Source organism: Oratosquilla oratoria, chromosome 30 (assembly GCF_046742065.1).
Source record: "Oratosquilla oratoria isolate Oo_2021 chromosome 30, ASM4674206v1, whole genome shotgun sequence".
Classification (NCBI taxonomy): Eukaryota; Metazoa; Arthropoda; class Malacostraca; order Stomatopoda; family Squillidae; genus Oratosquilla; species Oratosquilla oratoria.
In genome coordinates, this window is record NC_134806.1 from 14,151,269 (window position 1) to 14,167,784 (window position 16,516).

A 16,516-nucleotide genomic window follows, 5' to 3' on the forward strand; every position below is an offset into this window, starting at 1 on the left:
CTTGGCAAAGCGCCTCCTGCTGTAAGTAGTCGTTGCCAACGTGACGACTCCTCTTCTTGTGTCAAAAATAAACAACAAATGTGAGATCGGAGACTTTATTAGTTTGACGTTCCGCTTGTTGCAGCCTTTCCAAGAACACCAAATAGCTTTAACAAGCGAAAGTTTGTACTAATAAAAGGCTCCGTGTTTATTCCGATAGACTAGTCACCAACCTCCTCCGACCCCATTATAACTAACGCGGCGTTCCCTAATCTTGTTATAGTCAACAGTTGCAACACTTCGATGACTTGCGCATCTTCGTAGCTGATCATCTTCGTAGTTGGGCCCCCCTTCGATACTGACGTGCACGCGCGAGCACGCACACATATGCTACAAGATGTGGTTTCGACGAAAGCTACGAATCTCCCTAGGGACTTCTGGACCAAGCTAACCGATGTTTCTTGACAACACCCCTTTTGGCAACAAAAGATTCTTGGCGTCTCAGGTGAAACCTTTACCTTGAACAATAGCCACAGCTGTGTCTCTCGGATCAGCCACCTGCATCGGCCGACATCTCAACCGACCAAAGCGACCCAACATCTTAACATTCCTCATTGGCAACCCTTACAAATATTTTGTATATGTTTCTGGCAATCCTCCGAGCCTACCTGAGGGCTTACCGTGTATGTAGTAGAAAAGAACAAGAACGACAACTGAATGTAACAGAACAATATTAGCAAAGTGCGTCCGGGCACCCAAAGGATTGTGCCCTTCCGTACCGGGGGGCACTCTTACGTCGACCCTGGATGCCGCCAAGTGATTTTATTCGGCCAGAGGATCCTGCCCTCTCTCTCTCTCTCTATTTATCTATCTTTTTATCTCTATCTCTCTCTCTCTATTTATCTATCTATCTCTCATCCTCTCTCTCTCTCTCTCTCTCTCTCATCCTCTCTCTCTCTCTCTCTCTCTCTCTCTCTCTTCTCAGTTCTCCAAACCGATCTTATTTGCAACCCCCGTCATCATTTCACTTTAACCTCTTCAACGCTGTGGCGCCCTTTCCGCATTTTCCTTTCCGACGGAATCCAAGCGATTTGATTCAGCCAACGAGACGGAGCTCGGGACTTGCCTTTGGCCTCCAGGTCAACTCACGCGCTGCATAGAATCGTCTGGCTTCGACCAGAACAGTATGAATAAATAAAACACGAAAAATGCGTTGCCGTATTTAAGTTATTTGCAAATGTATATCGACCTTTAACGAGTACCATGAATTGCCCCCCTCCCCCTCCCCTCCCCTCCCTCCTCCCCTTCGGTCCCTCCTCCCCCCTCCCGTCCCCCCCTCCACTCACGGGCCTTCCCGCCTCGCCATCCTGAGAAGCCGATGACATCATAGAAAATAATGACGTCATGGAAATATGTGACAACACGAGAGTAGGTGACGTCACGGAAGTGTATGACGTCACAGAAGTATGTGACCTCACGAAAATGTGACGTCACAGAGGCATGTGACGTCTCGAAAGTTTATGACTTCAGGGAAGTACGTGACCTCACGGAAACTTGTGATGTCACAAAAATGTGACGTCACAGACGTGTATGACGTCACGGAATTACGTGACCTCACGGAAATGTGTGACGCCACAGAGGCATGTGACGTCACACGGAGAGCGAGTGATATCAAGAAAGTATGTGACGTCACACGGAGTGCGAGTGACGTCACGGAAGTATGTGACGTCACACGGAGGGTGAGTGACGTCACGGAGGCGGCTGACGAGCCTGTACTTGTGAATTCAGTGCATTGCGTCGCACAGGCGCGGTTGAAGTGGACTGGGCGGTCGATGGGAGGATGAATATTGTATCCTTTGCCCCACATCCCTTTTCGTCCTTGTCAACAACACCGTTCCATCCACTTCCTCTCCTCTATCTCTATCTATCTATCTATCTACCTATCTATCTTAGAACGTTGTACAAAACCTCCTAAAAGTACCTCCTATCGAGGGGGTAGTCGTGCCCAACGAGGAACAAAACAGTTTGACAGGAATCAATGATAAAGCGACACGCGGAGATGAGGGAGTTACTTGAGGGATAGGCTCTACCCTGTTCAGTACACAGGGGGTGCCACGGAAATTAAGAAAATCGTCCAGCCGGAGCTGAGATAATGAAATAAAGACACTTGTTACGGAAAGGGTATGTGTTGATGGGAGAAGGCTGCCTGGTCACGTGTCGTCTCGGTTAGGTTGGCAAGCCTGGTCGTCCATCATGGGCGCTACTAATTTCGACCATTTCAAAATGGCGCCTCCTCGACGTAGTTGAAAACATCCTCTCAAATGCAGACTGTCTTTTCCTTTTTATTCTAGCTGCCGTCGGGCGATTTTATTCGTTTCCGTGGCATCTCCTCTACCAAGAAGTAGGGTAAAGATACAGGACATAACCATTAAAACTAAATGTATATCAGCACCACGTGAAACCACTAAAAAGGATTTTTTAAAAATCGAGGCCCCCTCATGATATTTGTGTCCCATAACATGGACTACCCTATAGGTTCCTCGTATTCAGGGGTACCAATATCAGTTTGTTTCAAGGCTAACCCAACCTTGTGGGTTAGCTAAACCCAGTTACCAGGGCACTGGTTCTCAGTCAATGGGTAAATTAGCTAAACGTAAAGCCAACCTTGTTGGTCAGCTAAACCTAGTTACCAGGGTTACCTTGTGGGTTAAATAAATCCAGTTACTAGAGTACTGGTTCTTAGTCAGGGGGTAGATTAACCTTCCCCCAGATAAGGGGTTGAAAAAGACACGGTTAGGGGTAAGTATATCATACCTGGAGATCTGATGTTAAGAGGTGAGTGTATCATACCTGGAGATCTGATGTTAGGGGGTGAGTGTATCGTACCTGGAGACCTGATTTTAGGGAGTGAGTATATCATACCTGGAGATCTGATGTTAGGGGATGAGTGTATCATACCTGGAGATCTGATGTTAGGGGGTGAGTGTATCATACCTGGAGATCTCATATTAGGGGGTGAGTGTATCATACCTGGAGACCTGATTTTAGGGAGTGAGTATATCATACCTGGAGATCTGATGTTAGGGGGTGAGTGCATCATACCTGGAAACCTGATGTTAGGGGGTAAGTGTATCATACCTGGAGATCTGATGTTAGGGGGTGAGTGTATCATACCTGGAGATCTCATATTAGGGGGTGAGTGTATCATACCTGGAAACCTGATTTTAGGGGGTGAGTGTATCATACCTGGAGACCTTATGTTAGGGGGTGAGTATATCATACCTGGAGAGCTGATGTTAGGGGGTGAGTGTATCATACCTGGAGATCTCATATTAGGGGGTGAGTGTATTATACCTGAAGACCTGATTTTAGGGGTGAGTGTATCATACCTGGAGACCTGATGTTAGGGGGTGAGTGTATCATACCTGGAGATCTGATGTTAGGGGAGTGAGTGTATCATACCTGGGGACCTGATGTTAGGGGGTGAGTGTATCATACCTGGAGATCTCATATTAGGGGGTGAGTGTATCATACCTGGAGACCTGATTTTAGGGGTGAGTGTATCATACCTGGAGATCTCATATTAGGGGGTGAGTATATCATACCTGGAGACCTGATGTTAGGGGGTGAGTGCATCATACCTGGAGACCTGATGTTAGGGGGTGAGTGTATCATACCTGGAGAGCTGATGTTAGGGGGTGAGTATATCATACCTGGAGATCTCATATTAGGGGGTGAGTGTATCATACCTGGAGATCTGATGTTAGGGGGATGAGTGTATCATACCTGGAGACCTGATTTTAGGGGGTGAGTATATCATACCTGGAGATCTCATATTAGGGGAGTGAGTGTATCATACCTGGAGACCTGATGTTAGGGGGTGAGTGCATCATACCTGGAGACCTGATGTTAGGGGGTGAATGCATCATACCTGGAGACCTGATGTTAGGGGGTGAGTATATCATACCTGGAGACCTGATTTTAGGGGTGAGTGTATCATACCTGGAGATCTGATATTAGGGAGTGAGCGTATCATACCTGGAGACCTGATGTTAGGGAGTGAGTATATCATAATTGGAGATCTCATATTAGGGGGGTGAGTGTATCATACCTGGAGAACTGATGTTAGGGGAGTGAGTGTATCATACCTGGAGATCTCATATTAGGGGGTGAGTGCATCATACCTGGAGATCTCATATTAGGGAGTGTATCATACCTGGAGACCTGATGTTAGGGGGTGAGTGCATCATTCCTGGAGATCTCATATTAGGGGGTGAGTGTATCATACCTGGAGACCTGATTTTAGGGGTGAGTGTATCATACCTGGAGACCTGATGTTAGGGGGTGAGTGTATCATAATTGGAGACCTGATGTTAGGGGGTGAGTGTATCATACCTGGAGACCTGATGTTAGGGGGTGAGTGTATCATACCTGGAGACCTGATTTTAGGGGTGAGTGTATCATACCTGGAGATCTCATATTAGGGAGTGAGCGTATCATACCTGGAGATCTCATATTAAATATGCAATCGTCACCTGGATGGACTGTGTAATCTATTCCCTTTGTCGGAGTTTGTTTTTGCGAAAAACCTCGACATCAAAGGCGTTTTCTTCAGTCCTCTTCCTCCGTTCCCCACGTGTGCCGAGTGGCATGGTGGTTTCGATCGTGCTTCTGACGACACAGAGTACCCGAGTTCGATTCCACCAATGACTTATACATACTCGGAAAGTCCGATCCTTTTTTTTTTTTTTTTTTTTCAACTGGGCCAAAGAAAGGTCGACAAGAGTGGAGGCATCCAGCGGCGTGGGCGTCCGCGGACCTTTTCCTCGAAATGCCACAAGTGAAAGTCATCTGATCTCGCCCGGAGGCGAGAAAATGGCACCGGGTGTGTGTGTCTGGGGGGAGTTCTACCGGAGGGACGCCGCCCACGGCGCCCACAGCGCCCACGCTGCCGCCCGCCGCCTCAGCAGAGGCCAATGACAATGAACGCCGCGAGAAGAGCTTCCTCCAGTGTCGCTCCTCAGAATTCAAATTTTCCAAAAAGTGAGATTCCGGGTTAGTCAAAATAAGAGATAAAGGTATAATTCGCACGCGCGCACACAGACAGACAGACACACACACACACACACACACACACACACACACAAACTCTTACACGTAAATAAAAAAATGTGTGTGTGTGTGTGTGTGTGTGTGTGTGTGTGTGTGTGTGTGTGTGTGTGTGTGTGTGTGTGTGTGTGTGTGTGTGTGTGTGTGTGTGTGTGTGTGCGGGCGCGCGAATTACACCTTCATCTAGTACTTTGACTAACCTGGAGTCTCACGGTTTGAAGCTATTAAGTCCACCTCTATCTATTGAATACATCTAATTAACATCTTTCAAACGATGACGCTCTTTACACATTTGATTATGGTTGGTGCCAACAAAGGATGGGACCACGTGCTGAAAGGGTTCCAGGAGCTCAAGGACCCAAATGGAGAATTCTGTGAGCAGAAGCTTCTGCAGAGATTCTAAGAACCCTGATGCATTAGTGAGGTGACTACAGATTAAAATCAATTTTACACACACACACACACACACACACACACACACACACACACACATATATATATATATATATATATATATATATGTGTGTGTGTGTGTGAATATATGCAAAGTAGACCACTTGGAAAAAGAAACTAACGAAGCAGAGCGCTTTCGTATATTACATCTTCAGTGCAAGATGTAATATACGAAAGCGCTCTGCTTCGTTAGTTTCTTTTTCCAAGTGGTCTACTTTGGATAAGTGAACATACGTTCCCGTGTTCATATATATATATATATATATATATGTGTATATATATGTGTATATATTATATATATATATATATATATATATATATATATATATATATATATATATATATCGACATACCTGGGCTTGAACAAGCTACTTCCCACACATCCGTTTCGATAAGGTTGGTACTCCTGACTGAGGTCCCGATCGACCAAAGCACTCTTCAGACCGGAATCCGGGGAAAAAAGTTATATAAAGTGAGCAGTCTACACTAGGAGGCGCTTAACTCAACCCCTACTTACTCTATGTGCTCGGGCAGCCAGGGCAAGGGGAAGTCATCGAACCCTGTCCAGAGGATGGTTTGGGGGAGAGAGAGGGAGAACTCGAACCCAGAGCCACGTGGTTATGAGGCGAGATCAAAGCCCAACAAGTCACAACGGCCCCACTAGTAATAGTTGGAAGAGAAGGGAATAAAATGTTAAAAGGACAACCCCAAGTCTTTCGGTAAAGGAATATCCATCAAATGGCATACGAAAGGTTTCCGAAAAATGTTAAACTGAAGAAAATATATACATATATGAAACGTGTATATATATATATATATATATATATATATATATATATATATATATATATGCAAAGTAGACCACTTTATTACATCTTCAGTGCAACAAGTACAACACACACACTGAAGATGTAATACACACGTACCCGTGTTCTTATTAGCATATATATATATATATATATATATATATATATATATATATATATATACATGATTTCAAGAAATCTTGTTTGTGTTATGTGCGTCTACTGCTTGGGAGTGTGGTTGTGGGCATGAGTTGTATGTTAATGGAAGGTTTCTCGATGTATATGGTGTTTGTGGGTGTTGGTTGGCCGGTTGGGCTTGTGGTAGATACTCTGGCAGATGAGGTCAATAGTCTCTTTTACTGGCACATTTGTGAACAGATTCTCGACATCTAATGAGGCTATGACCCCTACTGGTTGGGAGGATTCAAGGATGGTGAGGAATTCCTGCGACGATTTTAGGCTGTAGGAGGTTGGGATGTATGGGGTTATTAAGGAGTTAAGGCGTTTGGCAAGTTTGTAGGTAACTGTAGGTGTTTGGCTGATGATAGGGCGGAGGGGGTTTCCAGGCTTGTGCGTTTTAACATTCCCAAAGGCATATCCAAGTTTGTGGTCTCCTTCGACTAGGGGAAGTTTGGTGGTGCCTGCTGTTAGGTTGTTTTTTCTGATGATCTTGTTGAGTTTCTTTCTCAGATCCAGGGTGGGGTTAGTTGTGATGATTTTGAACTTGTTGGTGTCATCTAGTATGGTTTTCATCTTTCCGACGTATTCTTCCTTGTCAAGTAGGACGTAGATGGAAGATTTATCTGCCCTACGTATGACGATATTATCCTGCTCTTTCAGTTCCTTGGCTGCTTTCCGAAGAGGGGATGTGAGTAGGGAAGTATTGTGGTGTCCTCTTCGTTTATTGACTTCAGCACATATTTCAGATGTTAGATTGGGGTTTGTAGTAATCTTTTTCTCTTTTTCTAGTTGGTGTATATTGTCTAGGAGCAGTTCCATTTCGATTTTCTTGTGGAGGTGGTAGGGCTTGGACATGTAGTGGCAGTTGAGTCCAAGGTTAAGGAATTCAACTTGCTCTTTTGTAAGCTCAGCGCTGCTGAGGTTTATGTATATACATACACACACACACACATATATATGTGTGTGTGTGTGTGTGTGTGTGTGTGTTCGTGTGTGTGTGTGTGTGTGTGTGTGTGTGTGTGTGTGTGTGTGTGTGTGTGTGTGTGCGTGCGCGCGCGTGTGTGTGAAAGTTATATATATGTATATATAAATCATATATGTATATATATTTTTAAAGACATGTTAAAAACCCCTTTTTGCAACTCCATCAATCCCTTTATTAATCTAATCCTCAAGAACCGCCTCACACTTGCCTATCATTACCCCAACACGGTACATAAACAAACTGTGAGTGTCCACCAAAGATTAAGGAGAGCCGAGGCTCCGGAAGTATACAGTTTACCCTGTTGGGATTGGGATCTAGTGTACCTTGACCAAACCGGCAGGGACCTGAACACCAGATTATCCGAACATAAAAGATCCATTAGATATGCCCAAGAAACTTTGGCTGTTTTCCAACATGCCAGCAACAAAAACCATTGTTTTTGGCTGGGTTAAGGCTAAATTAGTGCTCATGTCTAATTGCGATTTCAGGAGGAAAATTGTTGAATCTGCCTTAATTGAAGAATATCCGAGCCTTAACATCTCCAAAGGACAATGCCCTGCGGACATAACCTCACGTCTAGCTGTGAGTGAGTCGTTTGGTTAAGAATCTTCACCCTCCTGACCCAGCTTCCCCCACCTCCCGACCCAACTCTCCTCCCCACTCTGACCTCACGCCCATACCCCTTCTGACCTCGCACCACCTCTTCCTTCTGACCCCGCCCTGAGTGACGGAATGTTGCCCGTCATCTACCCATGTTCCTGTTCCTCTTTTATCTTAACAGCATTTAAGTATCAACCAACTCTTGTATCTTGTATTGTCCTGAAGAGGGTTATAGCTATTAGCCAAAAAACAGAAGTTTAACTTGCTTCTTAGTTTCCTTTTTAATCCCGACTGTGGGTTCTTCATGCGTTTTTTAAAATGTGCTACTATATATATATATATATATATATATATATATATATATATATATATATATATATATATATATATATATATATATGTGTGTGTGTGTGTGGGTGTGTGTGTGTGTGGGTGTGGGTGTGTGTGTGTGTGTGTGTGTGTGTGTGTGTGTGTATGTATGTATGTATGTATGTATGTATGTATGTATGTATGAATGAATGCGTACTGGAACCGAAGTGTCTTTTGACCCAAAACAAATCGCCACCGATCTCCAGAAAGATCTCCCAGTCCACTCCCGTTCGACTCCGATGTCTCCATCCTCATGACTCCCCTCCTCCCACTGACCCTCTTCTCTATGTTGCAGGCCCCGCAAGCCTCCGGCAACGGTCCTCCCCCGGGTCTTGAGAGACGACGACCCCTGCCTCTTCAATGCCGGCACCGAGTCCCTTCTCCCCCTCCTCCCGGATCGCACGCCCGTCTCCTCTGGGTCCTCGACGCCCCTGGGAATTCGCCAGGGCCAAGGACAGCAGGTGAGTTCGACAGGTACACAGTAGAGGGTTAGCAGCCAAGGAAGGCCAGCAGGTAACAGCAGGACACAGGGATGTCTATGAACGCTTTCGCACGTTGTCTTGGTCGTGACGCGTGAAAGTGTTCATAGACACCCATGGTTACTTGAGAGCACGACGTCGTGTCGTGGACGGCGCACGGCGAAAAGTCGATCCGTGTGAGACGAACCATACTGTTGAAATGTTTGAATTCCTACAGACTACAGCCCTACAGCCTACATAGTCTTCATGGCTCTTTTTGAATGCCACAGATGATATTAACAATAAGGATAAATATAAATGTAAATAAATATATAAATATAAATATTCTACTTTCTGCGTGAGACCAGATCAAAGACCACTGGGGAACCTGGACCACAAGGGAACGCCGTGAGATTCCGGGGGAAGGCGTGAGTTCCTCACGGTATTTTGCCATCAATGAAGACTAGATGGATTTTTAGGGCAAGGGTTTTGACCCAAGGGGGGGGGGGGGCGAGCGTCATGCACACAAGATTGATTGAAAAGGGGGGGGAGGATCAATCAATGGGAGGGGGGGGTTAGACAAAAGTCGAATAGCCACATCCACCCTTCCTTCTCCCACCTTCTCTTTGGCAAGCTCCCAGGCAGACTACCTGGAGACAGAATGTTTGTGAATCATTACGTCTAGGCAGTACATGATTGTAAAAAAAAAAAAAAAAAAAAATAAGAAGAAGAAGAAGAAGAAGAAGAAGAAGAAGAAGAAGAAGAAGAAGAAGAAGAAGAAGAAGAAGAAGAAGAAGAAGAAGAAGAAGAAGAAGAAAAGTGAGCCGAGAAGTGTGAAGAGGGAAATGAGGAAGGAAAATGTAGGAAAGAAGAATGGAAGAAAGAAGTGGAAATATTTGAGAGGAAAAAGAGGAGAGAGAGATGAGGATAATGAAGTAAAGTAGGATGAGAGATAAGAAGGGACACAGGAAGAAGGAATGCTAAAAAAGAAGAAGAAAAGGCAGGGAGGATGGAAACCAAAAGTAGAAAAATAAAGAAAATTAGAAATGTGCTCATTTCGAGGAAATTGCTACTGCAACAGTTACTATGAATTTTTTCATCTCTACTAAATCTCCACAGTACAAAAAAAAAAAAAAAAAAAAAAAAAAACTATCCCCGCCCACCGCCGCAGAAGCCCCTCCCCTCGACTACAAGCCCCTCCCCCAGGAGGCGGAGCTACTGCCGCTCAATGCAATCTTCGCCTGCCTCCCCTGTCCATCCATCCATCCCTCCATCCATTCCTCTATCCATCTATCCCGTCTGAGCACCCACCTGATGCACCATTACCTACCCGATTACCGATAAACTGCTGAAACGTAGAATCGATAACCAACCATTTAGTCTACTTAGCCTCTCAAGTATTTCTATGCATCGGTAGACATGAAAACCGATATCGCTTGGGCCCCGCACTGCCCCTCCCCCTTCCCCTCCCCTCCCTCCTGGCTAGCCTCCCTCCTCGCTAGCCTCTCTCCACCCCTCCAAAATAGTTGTAATGGTTTCTACTTACAGCTTCCTCAATACAGAACAGTATGGGATTGTTGTTGCTGTTGTTCTTGTTGTTCTTGTTGTTTTGTTTGTTCTCCCTTGTTTTTGTTCTTGCTCTTGTTCTTGTTATTCTTCTTGTTCTTTTTTCTTCTTGTTCGTCTTTTACTTCTTCTCTTTGATTTTCTTCTTGTTAGTTTTGTTCTTCTCTTTTTGTTTCTTCTCCTTCATCTTGTTCTTCTCTTTGCTCATCTTGTTCTTCTTTGCTCATCTTGTTCTTCTCTTTGCTCATCTTGTTCTTATCTTTGCTCATCTTGTTCTTCTCTTTGTTCTTGTCTTTTTGTTCTTCTTCTTCATCTTGTTCTCTTTGTTCATCTTGTTTTTGTCCTTTGTTCTTCTTCTTGATCTTCTCTTTGTTCTTGTCTTTTTGTTCTTCTTCATCTTGTTCTTCTCTTTGCTTATCTTGTTCTTGTCCTTTGTTATTCTTCAATTTGTTCTTCTCTTTGTTCTTGTCCTTTGTGTTCTTGTTCTTCCCGTTCTTCGTGTTCTTCTTGTTCTTCTTGCTTGCTCTTGCCCTTTCTATTGCTCTTTTTGCTCTCGTTCATTTTGTTTCTCTTCTTTTTCTTTTTCTTCTTCTTGTTCTCGCTCTTGTTATTGCATAACGAAGCCGGATAATAGTAAAAATATATGTAAATGAATAACCAACAAATAAACAAATTATTATTATCATATATATATATATATATATATATACATATATATACATATATATATATAGATGGATAGATAGATAAATAGATAGATAGGTAGATGTAGATAGATATATACGAGTAAATAACCAAACTAAAATAGATATACGAATGCATGAATTCGTATATATCTACATGTATATAAAAGTAAATAATCATGAAAATAATCACATGAAGGAAGGAATGGAAACACATGATATATAGTAATAATCTGACAAATAATCAAATAAATAAGTTCAGTAACATTGCAGAATATTGTTTAGGTGTTTAACTTGCATTAATTTTTAAGTTTCGAACCATAGAGTACTTCGTGAAATCGCTTGAGCGGGCAGCAGATTGTTCCATCCATTAACTACGCGGTTAACGGGGTTGTTTCCACTACCAACATCATATTTCAGTGAATTTGTGTTACCTTTCTTGTAATGTCATTATTATCATTATTTTTGTTATAATCTATTAATATTATTATTATTATATTATTATTATATTATTATTATTATTACTATTATCATTATTATCTTATTATTACTATTATCATTTTATTATTGTCATTATTATCATCTTATCATTATCATCATTATCATCATTATCATCATTATTATCATTATCATTATAATTATTATAATTATAACTATTATAACTATTATAACTATTATTATCATCATCATCATCATTATTATTATTTTTATTATTATTTTATTATTATCATTCTATTATTATCATTATTATTATTATCTTTATCATTATTATTATTATCTTTATCATTATTAATATTATCTTTATCATTATTATTATTATCTTTATCATTATTAATATCATTATTAATATCATTATTAATATCATTATTATTATTATTATTTATTATTATTATTATTATTATTATTATTATGAATTTTTACTATCATTATTGTCATTAAATATTTTTCCTTCTTTCATTTTCCTTTCTTTTTAGACAAAACGGAAACTGACTGATTGATATTACTGTGATAATAGTACTCATCTACCCTACCGATTCGATACGATCTGCTGCTTCTGTGCCTAAGAGGATTAGCAAGTCAGTCCACATATCAGATCCTTACAGGGATCGATAAGGGCCATAGGCTCCCTGACGGAAGCGTGAGTCCCCATTTTCATGTTATGCAACCCTAGACCAGAATCCCTTTTCCCCCAACGTAGGCCTAAAGCTGGGTGAAGAGAGTGAATCAAATCATACCTTGTTAAATTATGAATAAATGGATCAATGAATGGAAAAATAAATGAATGAATAAGCGAATAAATGAATAAATGAATTCACACAAATACGTGAATAAAAAATTAATTAATACATGACTAAGTAGGTACATGATTTAATGGGTAGATAGATAAATAAGCTTTTCAGTCCTTCAGTCATTATATCGCGAACCCCCTGAGCTGAACAAAGTCATCCGCCTCCCCCTGGCAAGAATAAGATCGACTGTCATTAGCCAGAATTAAAGCTGTCACGTGTTTCCTCGAAACAGCCGTCCCCCCTTCGCACCTGTGACGTTCCCAAAACTGAATGAAATCGTCTGGCGCTGACCAGAATAAAATCATCGAGCTTAGGCGGTCGTCCTTTGAGCCAATAACCCTTGAAGGCGTTCCTCCGAGGGTGACCAACCCTCAGGAGAAAGACCCACAGTGACTTCCACTTGCCCCCAGCAAAGGCGACGGGTTCGGCCGCAGCTAACCACCTCCTGCCGTAAGCCTCTCGCCTGACTGAAGGCCATTAAGAGGCCAGAATAGTCATGACGACATCACGGTAATCCGGGTCCATGTAGCACGTTGTAAGTTACACCGCTATAAGATACAACCTGTGATTTGTGGGCTTTTTTGGGGGGAGGCCGCGGTGGTGGTGGGGTGGGATGGGGTCGGAATAGCACTCAAACAGGTATAAGTAGTTTCCTGAAGGATATATCATATGCAAACTACAAGGTAATGACCTCACGCGGGATCCAAGTACAGTTGCCAGGAATTTTACTGTAGCCGGGAGTATTGGGAGTAGCCCCCCCCCCCCACACACACACACACACACACACACACACACACACACACACACACACACACACACACACACACACACATACACACACACACAATATATATATATATATTACAAAGGATTACAAAGGCGGAGCATGCCGACAGGAGACCATTTGGTCCATATCTAGGTCGGATGCGAAAAAAATCATAATAATAAAATAATAAATAAAAACTATAATAATGTAAATAACAAATAAAATACATAAATAAATGCATAGGTATAGTTAAATAATAAACAAACAGGTAAATAGTAAATAATAATAAATTGACATATAACTAATAACAAATGAAAATCAAACAGACAAATGATAACAAAACAAAAACAAATAATATAAAATAAATTATAATCATTACAGCATCTTGCTTAGGTGTTTATCTAAATGATTCTTAAAGCTTCGAACTGAACTACATTGCACTACCTGTACAGGAAGTTTATTCCATTCATTAACTACACGGTTGGCAAAGTTGTTTCTACCTACTTCCAAACTGAATCTATTTCCGGACAGTTTGAGACCATTGTTTCTTGTTTGATTCTCATTCAATGTGAAAATTTTGTCACTTTTGATGTTGTCAATTCCCTTTAAAATCTTAAAGACCTGTATCAAGTCACCTCTGAGTCTATGCTTTTTTAGGGAAAACAGATTCATATGTTTTAGTCGATTTTCGTATGATTTATTTTTTATATTTGGAATCAGTTTTGTGGCTCGCCGTTGTACTTTTTCCAGTCTGTCAATGTCTTTAATGAGATTCGGTGACCATACGGAAACAGCATATTCCAAATGTGGACGAACTAACGATTTACATAGCTTGTTAATGAGTGATGGACTTTTGAAATCAAAAGATCGCGCAATGAGTCCTAGAATCTTATTTGCTTTCTCAGAGGCTGAAATACACTGTTTGGATGATTTGAGGTGGTTACTGATAATTACGCCGAGATCTTTTTCACTATCCACTTTTGTTAACGAATTTCCAAATAACTTGTAATCGTACTTACTGTTATTTTTACCTATGTGCATTACCTTATATTTACTTGTGTTAAATTTCATTAGCCACTTTTCAGACCATTGCTGTAATTTATCTAAATCTTCTTGAATATCTAATTGATTTAAGTGATCATTTGCCATTCCGCACAGTTTTGTATCATCAGCAAATTTGGAAACAGTAGATTTTAGTCCATGGTCTATATCATTTATATATACTATGAATAGAAGTGGCCCAACAACGGAACCCTGAGGAACTTCACTTGTAACATTTTTCCATCTAGAAGTTTTTCCACTTAAAACAACTCTCTGTTTTCGACCATTCAACCAATTACTAGTCTAACTTATTGGCTACCACTTATTCCGTGTAAAGCTAATTTAGTAAGTAGTCTTTCGTGTGGGATGGTATCAAAAGCTTTTGCAAAGTCTAGATATATTAAATCTATATTGTTTCTTTTGTCATAATTCGAGATAACTGAGGTGTTTCGTTTACGAATACCGAGCTAAAATAATTGTTTAAGATATTACACATTCCTTCATTTGAATATTCAAGTTGACCGTCAGCAGATAATAGTGGACCAATGTGATTCCTAACAACCTTTTTATCTCTAATGTAACTATAGAATTCTTTGGGATTCTCTTTGGATTTATCAGCGATGTTCATTTCGTATTGTCGTTTTCTTTTTCTTATTGTCTTTTTTAAATCTCTCTGTATTGATACATAACTTTCATAGTCATTAGATGCACCCGAGCACTTATATTTCTTATAAGCCTGTCTCTTTTTAGTAATACTTTTTTCAGTTTCTTTGTCGAGCCACTTTGGGCGAGCCTGATTTGGGGGACGTCTGTCCTTAAAAGGAATGTAAGTTTGAATCATCTTAGTGAGCGTATTTTGAAATATTTCCCACATCTGATCTACAGGTCTTTCGTTTAATTTTGCCTCCCAATCTGTAAGCTGAAGCTCCTGACGTAGTCCTATGAACTGAGCTTTACTGAAATCGGGTATTTTAGAAACACAAGTATCTATTCTAAAATTCTTTAGGAGTTTGAATCTAACTAAGTTGTGATCGCTATTTGCAACAGTTTCACCGACTTCTACATCAGTTACCATGCTTTCGCGGCTAGTGATAAATAGATCGAGTAGTTTCCATATCTTGTGGGCTCTTTTACATGCTGAATTAAGTAATTGTCACCAAGAAAATCAATCAAGCGACTACATATATGGCCATGTTCAAGGGTCATCCAATCAATGTCAGTAAAATTGAAATCACCCATTATCAATAAATCCCGGTTGCAGAAACTAGACAGTTCTTGAAATAACAGTTTGTCGTCTGCTAATGATAATGTCTTTGGCCTATATATTACACCTATATTCATTTTTTGTCCATTTGTTTGGGTTAACTCAACCCACAAACTATTATATGCATCCTGTTTCACTTTCTCTAAAACACAAGCATGAACATTGTTTTTAACGTACAACAGAACACCCCCACCTTTCTTGTGGTTTCTACCCTGATGAAAGTGTTTAAATCCCGCAATATTAAATTCAGCTTCGAACTCTGTACCATTTAACCATGTCTCAGTTATTCCTATCATATAATATATATATATATATATATATATATATATATATATATATATATGTATGTGTGTGTGTGTGTGTGTGTGTGTGTGTGTGTGTGTGTGTGTGTGTGTGTGTGTGTGTGTGTGTGTGTATGTATATATATATATATTATATATATATATATATATATATATATATATATATATATATATATATATATGTGTGTGTGTGTGTGTGTGTGTGTGTGTGTGTGTGTGTGTGTGTGTGTGTGTGTGTGTGTGTATATATATATATAATATATATATATATATATATATATATATATATATATATACTCGTGGAAGGAAAAGGTGGAGGAGGTGAACTTGAGGAGACGACCGAGGATGAGATGAATGTATGGATGGGGTGAAGGGGGCACTGAGCATGAGGGGAATGTCTGTTGAGCAAAGAAGGGAGAAGGCAGGAGATAGGGATGAGTGGAGAATGACTTTATGAATGATACTTTTATGCGAGGAAGGGAAAGATGGGGGATGATGGGGGGGGGTAGAGGGTGCTTATGTGTGAATGATATTTTGACGCAGCCTGAAGGGATTTCTCCCCGTCTTCTCTTTTTCTGTATGAGGGGACGGAGAAGGGGGGGTCACCGGTTAAGTGAAGAGACATTGATGTGGATGTACTATGTCTTACTGCACTGCGTTTGACCCA

The 16,516-nt window shown here is 41.0% G+C and overlaps 1 protein-coding gene across 1 annotated transcript in view; it reads left to right on the forward strand.

Annotated features, from left to right (window-relative positions):
• The window catches only part of LOC143041027 (uncharacterized), a 119,936-nt gene that overhangs the window by 90,954 nt on the left and 12,466 nt on the right, over window positions 1-16,516 (forward strand). Inside the window, exon 4 of the mRNA XM_076212614.1 lies at window positions 8,777-8,942. Within this exon, the coding sequence (XP_076068729.1) occupies window positions 8,777-8,942 (166 nt within the window). The remainder of the gene's footprint in view (window positions 1-8,776; window positions 8,943-16,516) is intronic.